A 14950-nucleotide genomic window follows, 5' to 3' on the forward strand; every position below is an offset into this window, starting at 1 on the left:
TGCACATTTTGAGGACTGAAGTTCTCCTAACAAATCTTCTACCTGTTTATTAATTAAAATCTATGATCATGCAGAACACATACAACTTTCAAAAGAAACATTACAACAAGAGTCTAGGCTGCTACAAGTTTTAAAGTATGAGCTTAAGCCAACCTACTCAAAGAAATTCAGAGCGAAAATGGACTTTCTCCTTTAATCATCACTCTGTGAGGTGTTGTGTTTGATATAATTTTATAAGTAGGGACTTCAGAGTGAAGAATTATCTCATTTTCCATATTTGGAATACTTCCATATTTGTGTAGAAAGAAAAGTTTGCTCTCCACTCCAGTATCCCCAGTGTTAAACTGATGTGCACCTTGGATTTATTTTGTTTCCATTGTATAAACTCAATACTTGACTTCAAAGAAAAGTAAGATACAAAGTCCCTCTTTTCTAAGGGGCAGAAATCCTTTGTGTCAACTGGTTGACCCTTGCTCTGTCAGGTCCCATTGGAAGTCTTTTGTAACACAATGCAGGGGACTCTTCCATGTGTTGATGTTGTTTACATAGTCGGGTGGACCTGGCTAGATATGAAAATCACATAAACTCATGAAAGATTATGGTCCCGTTTCCTGACCACAAGGATGGTGATTGATATATCCAAGGAACCTCTGTTACTCAGAAAAATTGTTAAATGTTCTACCATGAGGGGCACTTTGAAACACTGAGGGAAAGAAAGAAAGAAGAAAGCCGAATCTAGACTTCTGTAGGTTTGTGGCAGGGGAAGAGGATCTGTTTGAATCCGACAAGGGATTTGCTTCGGGGAATTTCCTGTCCAGCCCATTATTACCGGGGTCTTTGTAGATTGCGCAATGACGTTGGGTTCCCCATTGGGCAGCTCCCGGGGAAAGCAGTGGGGAATTCTTACACTCTCCCTCTAGGTCTCAGAAGGATCTCGTTTTCTCAGTGTCTCTTTCAGGTTGGCAGAAGCCAGGAGCCTGACACTTCCCTCAGATGGGACAGGCAGGCTCGCTGGCCGCGTAAACACGCTGTAACCAAGTTCTTTGCTGATTTTACAGAGTTTCATTTGCTCCCAAGAAGAACTGACGGTACTCAATTGTCTAGTGCTGGCCTGCCCCACAGGAGCCTGGGGGCTCCTTTCCCCTAACCCAGAACTAGCAGCACGGGGGGCGGGGAAGCGGGGGTGGGGAGGGGTGGGAAGGCAGTGGTTTCCTTGCGCACAGCGCGATGTTACTTAGTGAGTCGCTGAATGGGGAGCGCTGCTGTCCCCAAGCCGATTGGTACTTCTTGTCAGGAAGAAACGCCGAGAGGTGGGAGTGCCTGGGGAGGGAGGCAGGCGGTCCCTACCGCAAGCGCGGGGAGCTGCCTTTCCGCTCCTTTGCCTGCTTTCCAAGCCTGGGCTGTTAGGAGTGGCTGCAGCTGCGGAGCGCTCGAGGAGCCTGTGAATGAACCCTCCTCCTCTTCCTCCTCCTCCTCCTCGCTGAGTCTCCTCCTCGGTGCTGACGGTACTGTGATATAATGATGATGGGTGTCACAACCCGCATTTGAACTTGCAGGCGAGCTGCCCCGAGCCTTTCTGGGGAGGAACTCCAGGCGGGCGGGCGCAACAGCCGCGAACATTAGGTGCTGTGGACAGGCGCTGGGACCGGGCTCTGCGGTCAGCCCCGCATCCTCCCGCATCCTCCAGCACCATCCCGCACCCTTCCCCAGGCCACCGCGCTTCCTATGTGACCCGCCCCGGCAACGCCGAGCCCATTCGCGCAGCGCTGAGGTCAATTTTTCCCCTCAACTGCAGTAAAGCCGCCTTTCAAGGTAATCACGTTTCTTTTGTTCCCCCTTAAAAAAAAGAAAAGAAAAGAAAAGAAAAAGAAAAACTTATAGGAAAAAAAAAAATCGAGTTTAGAAAAAAAAGAAGTACGTTGTAATTGGTAGAAGGCTTTAATTAAGGCTAAGAGAACTAGCTCTGAGAAATTAAGAAAATATGTGCACTGTAAAAAATGCAGGTAACTTTCAGAAGGATGTTTGGAGAGAAGAATACAGAGGGACCTTGGTGCTGAAAAAGATCCAGACAAAAGAAGCCCGGGGTGGGGTGGGAGTAGAAGGACAAATGGAATTGGGGGAAGGGAGGGAATGGAATGCAGAGAACCCCTAGAAACGTCGTGGGGTCTTGAGCTGGAGAGGAGGGACCCGGGGCACCTTGATCCTTTTTTTTTTTTTTTAACCTGCTCGAGGCAAAAGTTTGAATGGGGACCACCAAGACTTGCCCACATGCAAGTCCCCGAAGCCGCCCTGGTGCAGGCCACCTGGTTCCCGGCCCCTGATGTGTGGTCAGTGCCCGGCGTTCCTGGAAAGCTGCTCCCAAGCAGCTTCTGACAGGGCGATCCGGGACCTGCGCGGACGTGACCCCCTCAGCCCGCGGGCGCTCTGGGAGGAGGTCCGGTCGGGGAGGTGCGGGGTCCCCGGTCCGCGTCTCTTCGGCGACGCGGGGGCTGTCAAGGCTCTCTCCGGTGCCCCTGGGTTCTTTTGTCCTACGCGCGGTGCGCCGGAGCCGGCCGGGAGGGGGCAGGGGATGGGGGTGGGGTGCTTGGAGCGCCGCGGAGGTCTGCGAGGCGCCAGGGCGGGAAAAGCTTGCCCCGAACCAGTAGGGATGTGCAAGAATTTTATCTCGTCCTGCGGAGCGAAGTGGAGGCTTTTGCTCTCAACGAGCAAACCAGCGCTCAGATCGCTCTTCAGACAAAGGTGGCGCGGGGACCCGAATCTGGGGCCTCTAGGACCAGCCCTCTCGCCCGGACTACTGCAGTCCTCCTTTTCCTTCCATTTCCCCACCCCCTCCCAGCCCGCGGCCCTAGTTGAGCAACTTTACTGGCGGGTCGTGCGGCGGCGGAGAGCGAGTGGCGGCAGCTCCGGGGGACGCCCTCGGCTGGAGCGCCCCACTGCCCTGCGGAGGCGTGGGCGCCGCCGGTCTACATCCCTGGTGCGTGAGGGCTGGGGGGCATCAGGGTTGTCCAGGCTCACTGTCTGTGTCACTGGGCGTGGAGCAGTCAGTGGGTTAGGCAGCGGAGAGCGAGGTAGAAAACTAGTGTCATAGCTTAAACTATTTGCTCTCGGATCCAGCTGCGCCGTAGCAAGTCCTGCAAGTCCCCGGGAGATGCTACGGGAGGGAGGAGAAATCTACGCGGCGCCTGGAGAGCTGTCCCGCGGTGCGCACACCCACAGGCGGAAAGACAGTCTCGCTATCTGTGTCCCGTTTCTCATCTTTGTCTCTCCCTCTCTGTCTCCATCTTCTCTGCCTCTCTTCCCCTCTTCCAGCCTCTGCTCGGTCTCTTTCGCTCCTGCGTCCCCTCCCCCCACGGCTGACAAATGAATGGCTAGTGTGAAATCCCTGCCTCCCCTGTCCGCGGAGGCTGGCAAGGAGGGAGGAGCGAGGGAGGCGGTGCGCTCCTTCGGATCTACCCCCACTTGCAGTGCTTCGAGCTTGCAGAACCCAGATGTCTAGGAATAGGGAGTTTCTTGGTGGGTGTGGGCGCCCCCTGATGGAGAAATGCAGCACATGTGGAGGACAACGAGCCCCCCGCCACCCCAAACCAAATGAGCCGCTTTCACAGCCATGTATTCAAGGATGGAGCACCCTAGCTTCCCCTTTAGTTGTTAGTTTTCTACTTCGGAATCTGCGACGTAAATCTAGGGGTTTGGAGGGCCCAGGAAGGAGACTTGTCTTTAAGGGCCGAAGCGCCTTCTCCCTAGTCAGCTGAGACATGCGCGGCACTCCGGACCAAGCCTGCAGTTTGGTGGACTAACGCACGTGGCCAAGGGAGGATCCAGGTTTCGGGGGGCTTGGCGCTCAATCTTTCTTGGGCGTCACTTTAAGAAAGATCATACAGAATGCCGTACTTTTGGAAATTTTACTATGGCCCACGACCACTCGAACCCAAAGCTAGGGCCCCGCCCCAGACCATTGCCTAATAAGGGACCCTAATCCAACGTTTAAATTTTCTCAATTTCACAACACTCGCCGAACGTGGAAATTTGGGAGGAGGGCGCCGGGAGGAAAAAGGAGAGAAGGGAAGGAAAGGGACGGTGGGGAGAAAGGGAAGAAGAAAGGAACAGAGACGGGGCACATGCACGCAAACAGCCGGGAGCGGACCGGCCGGGTTCCTTTCAAGGTTTTGGACTAAATTTCGCGTCTCCTTTTAAGCCATTGTTTAAATCCCCAAAGCGATAACAAACCCTACTGAAGCGGCGTGCTGGGAGGGATGGCGGAGGAACTAGCCCCTTAGAGAGGCTGGGGCTGGGGGCATCTCTCCACTCCCCAGCCCGCGCGAAGGGAAGAACCGCACCGGGCGCTTCCCGCAGCGCCGGGGCTCACCAGCCGCCGCCACGTGGGCTGGGGCTTCAGCTCCCGGCCCGAGACGGGTGTGACTTCTTGGGCTCGGAGACAGCTGCACTGCGGGACCGGCAGTCGCTCAGCGCAGAGGCTGGCGGGGCGCCGCCTGGGTCCCCGCCCAGAGGCCAGTGGGGGCGTGGCTTTAGTCCTTCCGCGGGACAGGGGCGGGGCGGGGAGAGCTGAGCCGCTGGGCGGGGAGAGCGCAGCGGCGGCGCACCCAGCGCTTAGGCTCCGGGAGGGTGCTGGAGCCGACCAGACTTCTATCCTGACGGCGCTAAACACTCTTATTAAATAAAAAACCATTTGAATTTTTTTTTGCCTTGCTTCTTGGGAGTGGTAGGAGGAGTTTTCCCCTTGCGACAGAAAAGAAGTAGATTTACTCCAAACAAACATTTTTGGCAGAAATATGAGACGAGTTTATTCTGTGATCCATACATTGACTTTAAAGATCACTTTTAGTCAATTACAGGATAATCACATTCCATACGTCCTAAAGAGTTCGTCTAGCATGGCAAACAATTGCCATTGACAGGACTGATAGATTCCATGAGCGCAAACCTTAGGGGCTGTGAGTGTAACCCTGGTCCCTTCGCATCAGGAGCTTTAGCTCGGGCCCGGCCCATAGTGGGAGCTCAGCTCATATTTATGAAATCACTGAGCGAGTGACTAGGGGGAATGCGGCTCAGAGTTGATGCTGCCACTTAGTGCTACATTTTAGACTCTCCTACTTCTTCGCTTTATCTTGGAAGAACAGAGCTTTAATGATCTATTCCATCTCCATTTCTGACATCTAATTGATCCCCTTTCCCTTCCTTTTTGACTCCTAAAAGCTGTGACCTAATTTCTTTTAAACACTGCTTGGCAATTGTGCCAACCCTAGAGTGAAAATATTCCTCTAAAGACCTAAAATGGGATGTTTTGAGTCTAATATAAAAATAGGAAGGCGTCAATGGAAGCAACAACTAGTTTTCTGAGATAAGATCTGTTCCAGTTTGGGGAATATGTAACTTGGGATGTGAGGGCATATCAAGCAGAAGGTCTCGGAGGCTGACTTCTGGTTCTGAGTTCTATGTAAAAAAAAGGAAGATTTTACAATTGTATGTGCCTGTCCCAACCAAACTGCAAAAGGCATGGATTCCAAAGTGGCTGAACAATTACTTGCTCCAGCAGGAAGTCCACGGTCCTTCGTCTTGTGGGTGGTGGGAAGAAGGAGGAGATTCAAGACAGTCGCTGAAGATTTGTGTAAGAATTCAAAGTTTCGCTTTGTTTTCCTTAGTAGATAAAAAAAAAAGAAATATAAAGTTAGCCCTAAATTGTATTTCCTGCTTTTAATTTAAAGTTTAAAAAGAATTTAAATTTAATTTTAACTTTAATTCAAATTTAAAGTTTGAAAAGAATCCCCCTAGATTTATATATGTTTACAGACATAGGTTTCTTCTTTTTCTCTGTGCCTACAAACTGGAAGGAAATACCTGTGCTGTCCTAAGATACCTATGTCTGCACCCTTGTGAATTGTTTGGAAAGGCCCTAAAAAGTTAATTTAAGGCTGAATATGATTAATGTTAAAGATATGGTCATTGTTCTTTCTTTCCTCACATTATTACTCTTAAATACTTTGTGGTTAATGATTGGTCAGTAATTGAACATCAGAGCCTTTGAGAGCACAAAGATCAACCAATACTGTCACCCAACAGCCATATAAATAAGCTCTTTTTGCCTAGTGGGATTCAAACATTTTTGTTAACTTTATTCATGGACAAACATCACTAGATACTGTATTTAAAATGAGATATTGCCCTGTGACTGAACAGAACTTCTCCAGACCCATAGTTCTTTTGAGGAAGAGAATGAATGACTGTAGTAGGCTATTATTCCACCACCCACCTAGAGAAACCAGTTAGGACTCACAAATACTCATTGTTGGGGGTTACTGGCTCTGGTATGAGAAAACATGCTGATTGTTGCATAGGTCTGTACTATACCAGAAAACACAAGGCCCGTACTCTCTCTGATTTGGAATCAGAACAAGGAGAAGTAGAGATAAATGTCTTGGCCAAGCTCCACTTCAGTTAGTGAACGTTTGCCAGTTTCCTCTGGTAGCCTAAATGTGGTTAATTACATATATATACATTTATATGTTTATATTATGTATATGTTCTCCAGGGTATTTGACTGCCGTGTTCTTATCACTGAATGTGCCAGGGGTGGCTCTATTTCAGTGGTCAGTGCAAAGCATCCTTATGTAATGTGTTTGTTTGTTGTGTTTCCCTGAAATGCCTCTGGATAGATCTATCATCTTTAAAAGGGTGTAAATGCAGATCTACATTTAAATTTACCTTTTTCTCTGTATACATCCTTCTTTTTTCTGTGTACGTCCTACTTCATTCTTCTTAAGAATTTTAAGAGGTGTTTATGTCTATAAACATGAGATTACATAGTTTATGATAAACACATATATAATATGTAAGTTATAATGTTTTTATTATTAAATTACTGAGTTGGTATTACCTGTGGTGTAGTGGAGGGAGCATTAGGCTTAGAATCAGAAAGCTTGAGCTGCATTTCCTAGTTGAGAAAACCAGGTTAGACACAACTTTTAGACATTTGGTGTCAAAAATCCATTAAATGGATATGCAGTTATAAACATCAAAAGGGTGAATACCTGTGAAAGGGCTTTGATAAATGAGAACTCCACAAATAAATGGTGTTAAGATATATCCCTGGGGCTCATATTGATCTAATTCTATGATCTTAATAATAACAGCATTGCCCAAATCATGTATTTCCTACTAAACCTACAAAATGTATTAGAGAGGTACATACTGTTTTAAGAATTGTCTAGTTTCACACTTGTATGTGGAATCTAAAAAAAACAATACAAATGAACTTATTTACAAAACAGAAATAGACTCACAGACATAGAAAACAAATTTAGGGTCACCAGAGGGGAAAAGGGGAAAGGGATAAATTAAGAGTTTGGGATTAACAGATACACACAACAGTATATAAAATAGATGAACAACAAGGACCTACTGTATAGCACAGGGAACTATATTCAATATCTTGTAATACCTGTAATGGAAAAGAATCTGAAAGAAGAATATATATATGTGTATATCTATATCTATATATCTGAATCACTGCTGTGCACCTGAAACTAACACAACATTTTAAATCCACTATACTTCAATTTAAATAGAAAAAGAATTGTCTAGTTTCATTGAACAGAAGACAGAGTCCAGAAATAGGCTCAAACGAACACGGAAATTCAGTGGAAATGAAGAATTATTCAATAAATGGATTGGGCACAGTGGATTGGTTCACTCAAAATACAAGTCAATCTTTACCTCATTTCTTATCCCAAAATAAAGTTAAGTTGGATCTAATATGAAATGTAGAGAATGACATTTAAAAAAATAACTAGAGGAAATTATAAGATTTTTAAAATAATAATCTAGGAGTAAGGAAACCCGGGCTAAGGAAAAGGTGAAACCCGTGCTAAGGAAAAGGTGAAACCCATGCTAAGGAAAAGGTGAAACCCGTGCTAAGGAAAATGTAAAACCCAGAAGCCATACTAGAAAAGATTAATAAATCTGACTAATAACAATTAAATTATTTACATGAAAACAAATAACACATCTGGAAAATGTTAGCAAAATATGAGAGACAAAGAGCTAACAACTATTTTGATATGCCAGGACCTTTTACAAAAACTAAACCACAATCTATCCAAAAGAAAAATTGGCAAATGTTTTATGCAGGCTGCTGGCAGAAAGAGAAAAATAAATGTTTTAAAATCATCTGAAAAATTGCTCAGTTTCATTCATAGTTAAAGAAATAGTAATTAAAACAACAATGATATTCTGCACCATTTTTTCATCAATCAGAGCCGTAAAGATAAAAAAGGTTCAATGAAAGTTTGTGTTGGTCAAGTTGTGGGGAAACTGGATCTCTCATATATGTAAATAGGTTCATCTTTTTTAGAAAGTGATTTGGTAATAGCTATCAAAAATTTTTTTAAATGCATATACCTTTTGACCCAGCAATTCCTCTTCTAGATATTGTCATATAGACATTGGTATGAATGTCACCCAAAACAAATGGCCAAGGATGCCCTTTGCAGCATTATTTCATAGCAAAAATTTGGAAACACCTTAAAGGCTCATCACAGGAACTGGTAAAATAAAAGATGCTACATTTATCTAGGGGAAAACTATGCAGCTGTTAAAAATGACACAGACACACTGTATTAGCTGATTCAGAATATTCTCTGAGATAAACTGTGTTTTAAGTGAAGAAAGTAATGTACCAAATAGTGTAAAATATGCACCCAATTATGTACAAAATGGGCATATTCATTCATTCAACAAATATTTACTGCATGTCCTAGGCATTGTGGATACAGCAGTGAACAAAACATCAAAGGCTACGTTCCTGGAGCTTATATTATGGAGGGTAGAGAAAAGCAATTCCCAAATATTCATATACAATGGGGAGATGTGCTATGATGTAAATAGAGCATGAGAATGGAAATGGAGAGTGCAGTGTGTTTTAGATCAAGGAGGAACAGGTTCACCAGGCAGAGAACAGAGCAATACTAAGGAGCAATGACATGAAAAAGCTTAGCCAAGTCCAGGTGCAGGAATCCAGTCACATGTTAGTGGTATATTCACGTGGTGCCATTATTCCTGTGAAGCAGATTCATGACACTTCATGTTTAAACCATGATATCTCTCTCTGCATTACAGCGTTTCCTCCTTTGAGAAAGCACTCCGTAGCAACATGATAGACAATGCTCTTTACATCTACTTTGTGGCTGAGGTATCCTGCACAATTGGTTGTCTAGGGTAACTAATTCAAAAACTAGAACACAAACCACTGTGTCTGCATCCTTAAGTCACCCTTTGCTCAGTGGAGCTTCCCCAAGATCAAGGGAGAATACTAAATATCTGTTTACTAGAACCTTGGATCTCTCTTTCTCTGAGGTAGCCCATCACCGGCCTGACCGTTATCCCCTCTGCAGACATCTCTTATGGATGGGAATCCTGTTGACCTTGTCTCTTGTGTCTCCCAGGCAATTAAACAGCTTCAGTCAGCTGTGACTTGATTGTTCAATGACTTTTTCCTCTTCTCATTGACTTCACTGGAATAGAAGACTAAATATAGGCACTGGCTGTCATATCTCCCAGGTCTTTCTGTGCAGACAGACTCGTTATCACTAACAAATAATGCTTACAAGACCCACACAGAAGAGCAGAAGAATAGAGATGGGGGTCGGAGTGGTGCTAAAAACAAAGAAGCTCCAGAAAGTTTCTCATTTAGTAAAATCAAAGAAGGCAAACGGTGTGCTTTAACAACCATGACCATGAACACAGTCTTATAAAAATTAGAGAAATGGAATGACATCCCTGGACTCTAAGGAAGAGGCAATGGAAATATAGTTCTGAGGTCAGAACTGTGGGCATTTGAGTTGCAAACTCTGGTGACTACAGGGAACAGGCATGGAGTGGAAATGGATGAGAGGCCAAGTGGGGCCAGTGATAAGCTTGGATGCACGGAGCCAAGGCCAGAGGCTGCTGCTTGCTTAGTGCTAATGATTGGCCAGCTAGAATATGGACCTTGAGCTGCTAGGTCTGATTTTGCAAAAGAAGGCAGAGATCTGGGACTTAGTGTGAACTCTCCAATTTTTAAATGTTGGCAACTTATTTAAACATAGTTTTGCAAATGTATTTAAAACATGACTGGGCTTCCCTGGTGACGCAGTGGTTGAGAATCTGCCTGCCAATGCAGGGGACACGGGTTCGAGCCCTGGTCTGGGAAGATCCCACATGCTGTGGAGCAACTGGGCCCGTGAGCCACAACTACTGAGCCTGTGTGTCTGGAGCCTGTGCTCCGCAACAAGAGAGGCCGCAACAGTGAGAGGCCCGCGCAGCGCGATGAAGAGTGGCCCCCGCTCGCCGCAACTAGAGGAAGCCCTTGCACAGAAACGAAGACCCAACACAGCCAAAAAAATTTAAAAAAATTAAATTAAAAAAAAATAAAAGTGCAGTTCCATCACATTAAAAAAAAAAAAAAAAAAGAGTTAAAAACATGACTGTTCTCTCCCTTGCACTTTTAATGCACTGGCTCCTTCCCTAGCCTTGTCTTAGTGACAGTCTTACTTGAGCAAATGATGAGTATACTTGTTATATAGATGAAGAACTGTTTCCTCCCCTCCCTCAAAAAAAAGCCACTTTTATAAGGATGAAGTATGGCACAAAGAGTTAGACTTTTGAGTATCTGCCTTGGACAGGAGATCAGGAGGCAGAAAACCCATTCCTGGTCAGGATTACATCTTCCCCTCTGGTTTTTGTTATAAGGTCCAACACTCTAGATATTGACAAACATCAGATATTTTTGAGTCACAGTAAATATTAAATGTATTTCGGGTGTTAATTGGCCCACTCACCCATGTTTAAAGAGAGTGCTGACACTTCTCTTCAAAGTGTATTTCTGAATAGGAAATAGGGGCATTGGTCACACATTTGGTCAACAAACCTACCTCAAGGGTCTACTCTGAAGCTGGCACTGTGGGTGAAATATTGTGGGAATTAGTAAGCTGAATGTGATACCGGCTCTGCCTTCCAGAAGCCTACTGTTCTACATAGGAGATAAAACATGTTTCTAAATAATGATTCAGAACACATAGAAATAAGTTATAGGACAATTTACTGTGAGCATGAAGTTGTACACAGCTATAGTAGTAACCCAGGTTATAATTTTCAAATCTAAGAGCTTTAAATACTTTTCTTTTTACTACTAGTGATATGAAACCAGGAAGAGAACACTGGTAGAAAGCTTGAATTAGAAATTTTAATAATAAATATTGAGTACTGAATATGCTGTGTATCACTGAGCTATATTTTATATGCATTCTTTTATCAATTCTCATTGTACTGCTTTTCACTATTAAATAGCTACTGGAAATGAGAGAGTTAGTAACTTACCCAAAACCACAGAGTATAAGCAGAAGATTTGGAACTTGAATTCAGGGCTATTTGACAATGGAAATAGGCTTTTAACATTAAGCTTATAAAAGTTTCCTGAAAAAAAAAAAAAGAAAAAAATTAAGAAAAATTTTTCTTGAAGGACAATAGGAGATTATTGTTTGTAAGCACAATTAAAGAAAAGTTTCTTATTTGGATTCAGTTAGTACTCATGGAATACACTGTCTTTAATAACATTGTATGATACAATCTAAAATTTCATTTTGTTGAAAACTGAGGGTATGTGAAATTGATATCTTAATTTTTCCCTGAAATATTGTTATAGTATTGAGATACAGGTATATACTTCCTGCTTGCTGTGGTATCTTATTAAAAAAAAAGAAATGTAGAAACCTAATTTCCCAGTTAGTGTGTAACAACATCTATTAGCATATCTCAGTAATTATATGATAAATAAACTTAATTATCAAGGTTACTTTAGGATTATCAACTGTATACTTTTCATTGTAAGTTGTCAAATGGCCTATTGATGGAAAATATGAGACATATAATGTATTAGGTAAAAAAATGGTCTTCAGGACATATCTAGAATTTTATAATTTTTTTTAGAAAGGTTCTAACACTTATTTCAATATATATAAAATAAAGCAATCAGGTAGAGAAGAATATCAAGAGTAAAGGTATAGCTGTCATAAATTATGAGATTGAATTTGAGCCCAAATTGGACTTGGATTCATTCTTATAGCACTTACTTCTTTTTAATCTAGGTTTTCTAAATCATACACAATTTAGATATTTTCTAAGGCAGTTATGCAGGGCACCAACTCAAATATGTGTCAGTTAGGATGCCTTCAGCAACAAGCAACAAAAATCCTTGATTTTATTGGTTTAAATAATAAAGGAATTTATTATCTACTATAAAGAAAGTTCAAGGTTATGGTTGGCTATAGGTCTAATGCCTGAGCACTTCAGCCCTGCCTCTCCTGATTCTTTCTCAGCTTCATCCGAGAGGGTATCTTATATACCCATGGGTGCAAGATAGATACAACAGTTTCACGAGGTATATCCTATCCTGATAATGTCCAGTGAAGAAAAGCAACCATCGCTTCCTTTTTTCTCCTCTTAAAATGAATATACCTTTCCCAGGAGCAACCCCTCCACGCAAGATCCTCTCACATCTCATTGGCCAAAATTGCATCATATACTCATTCCAAAACCAGTCATTGGCAAAAGAAATGGGACCAATGTAATTGACATAGAATAATCAGGATCATCCCCTTGGGCTGGGGTTTGACCCAGGTTCCACTAAAGTATATGGCTGTGTGAAGGAGGGTAGATACTAGAATGGAATTAGAGTTTTGTTAGAAAAGAGAAAGAGGAATGGCTACAGGATAGCCAACCAACAATGGCTGTTATAGAACAGTCCTAAATGTAACTGAGAAGGGAATAACTGTGGAGATCAAATAGCCTTCTGCAGTTCTTCTGAGCTTAGCTCTTTGATTTCTAGATGGTCCCCAACAATGGTACTTATCCTCCTCATAATGATAGCTTCATAGATACTTGAGCTGCAAGGGAACCATGCTGAGACCCAGATTTGTTAAATGTCTTCACACAATAAATTAATGGCAAAGCCAGGGCAGGGTTTCTTGACTCTCAGTACAGGGTGCTTTCTTTCATTCTTTACCCTTCAGACAGTTGGAACTGCTTTAAAACTCATGGCAAGCACTGGCTCTTTCTGTAATTAACAGCTTCTTATAATATATTTATTTTGTTTGTTCAGCCTCCTAGAAACTAAATTGAGTTTGTGCTTTAAAAAGCCTGCTGAGATCCTTGTTCTCTGTTCTGATACCATGTGCATGAACCACCAACGGGTTTCCTCCTATCTCACATTTGATGTGAATCCCTTTCTTTCAACATCTCTCTCAGTTGCTTCCCCATCTTCTCTTGCTCCATCTATGACCAACTTCCTGTTTCTAAATAGATTTTGTGGTCGCCCCTCCCTCCTTGTGCCAGCTCCTAGCCACTAGTTACTTGGGCTGTGGTCTATATTGTTCTTCCAACAGCCTACCCTGTTGTGGTTGCCCCACACATCCACATTGTTATGTGTCCCCAGTTTGGGTTCTGGGATTATTTTGGTAACTACCACATTGGGTGAGAGTCAAAAACTAATAATTTAAGTGTTGGGACAACTTCTCCTATTGCAAGTCTCCTCCTGTTTTTACAATCCAAGAGGAGCTGCTTCTTGTACTCTTATTCCCTATAATGCACAAATAGAATGTGATGTATGGCCTCCCACAAACCTGAATGCTTATGATTTACTTTGTGTTTTTCTTCATTTCTAGGACAAGATGTTGATAAATATAAAGAGCATCTTATGGATGTGCTCTACCTTAATAGCAGCCCATGCACTACAGAAAGGTGAGTGTGGTAACAATTTTTTTAGGACTAATTGAAATAAAAATTGAAGTACTGGGGCATGGAATGGGATTATGGAATCATTAAAATAAAGGATGAATTTTTGATCTATTCATTGCTGAACACTTTTAGCTAAAATATTATTAGGTTGAAAACAGTGGTTTTAAATAAATCAGTCATAACAAAATAATGAACCAGGTGCTAAAGAAGCAAGTGGGCTTTCAGTAACTTCCCAGGTTACTTTCAGACTGTGCAAAAAGGCTCACATGTGGGCCTGGGCATATTTTTAAGTTCTGCTTTCTTCAACACTGCTCAAAAATTTTCTATATTAAAAAAAAAGACTATTAAACATTCAGAAGGATAGAGTTTGAAAAAAGTAAAGAAGATAGAGAGAGGGCTGATAGCCAAGTTTTTCCCCCACCTCCATTTCTTTTTTCCTTCCCTCCCTTCCCCTTCCCTTCCCTTCCCTTCCCTTCCCTTCCCTTCCCTTCTCTTCTCCCCACCCCCTTTCTAGTAACTGGATAAGTACACATCCACTGTTTTTGTTAGCTGTAAATTATATATCCATCTAATGAGGGTTCTGTGATTCCAAATTTGTGGACTCTGGTCTATGAAAAAAGATACTGTGCTGAGTTTCAGTGATCTGCTCCCATCAAGGGTCTCTCCAGACTCAGCTTCCACTTCTTTCTCATACTCACTCTATGCTTCTGAGTCTCTGCAAGAATTTACAATTCCATTCATAGACCTTCTTATTCCCTTTTTTTTACATGCAGTTCCTTCTGCTTGACAGTCCCTTCTCTTGTTCTCTACAGTTCCACTTCAGTTCATTCTTAAGACTCAGAATTTAAGTATCGTTCCATCTATTCATCCATCCATCCTTCCACCTATCCGTTCATTTTTCCATCCATTGACAGCATTGTTTGAATACATTCTATGTGCTACATGTTAGTCTGGGTCTCCAGGGATATATCAGTGGATGAGTCATACATTGTCTTGGATTTCTTTAAACCTAATCTCCTTAGTTACATGAGGTAAGCGATAAACAAGTAAACAAACAATCCAAGTACTTCCGAATAGATGAATATAAAGCAGAATGACATCATAGGAAATGGCATAGGGTGGGGGGGCAGGGGGGTGATAAAGCGTCTTTGAGAAAGTCATACTT

At 43.0% G+C, this 14950-nt stretch overlaps 1 protein-coding gene across 5 annotated transcripts in view; it reads left to right on the top strand.

Moving 5' to 3' along the window:
• Positions 1–1399: 1399 nt before the first annotated feature.
• VCAN (versican) overlaps positions 1400–14950 on the top strand; it is a 116122-nt gene continuing 102571 nt past the window's right edge. For 4 of the 5 annotated variants that reach the window (XM_059916714.1, XM_059916717.1, XM_059916718.1 and 1 more), the window contains exons 1-2: positions 1400–1812; positions 13713–13788. In XM_059916714.1, the coding sequence (XP_059772697.1) occupies positions 13719–13788 (70 nt within the window). In that variant the 5' untranslated portion in view covers positions 1400–1812; positions 13713–13718. Of the gene's footprint in view, positions 1813–2900; positions 2975–13712; positions 13789–14950 lie in introns of those variants that run through there. The other variant, XM_059916715.1, reaches the window with a different exon arrangement.

The sequence above is a fragment of the Balaenoptera ricei genome, chromosome 3 (assembly GCF_028023285.1).
Source record: "Balaenoptera ricei isolate mBalRic1 chromosome 3, mBalRic1.hap2, whole genome shotgun sequence".
In the NCBI taxonomy this organism is placed as follows: domain Eukaryota; kingdom Metazoa; phylum Chordata; class Mammalia; order Artiodactyla; family Balaenopteridae; genus Balaenoptera; species Balaenoptera ricei.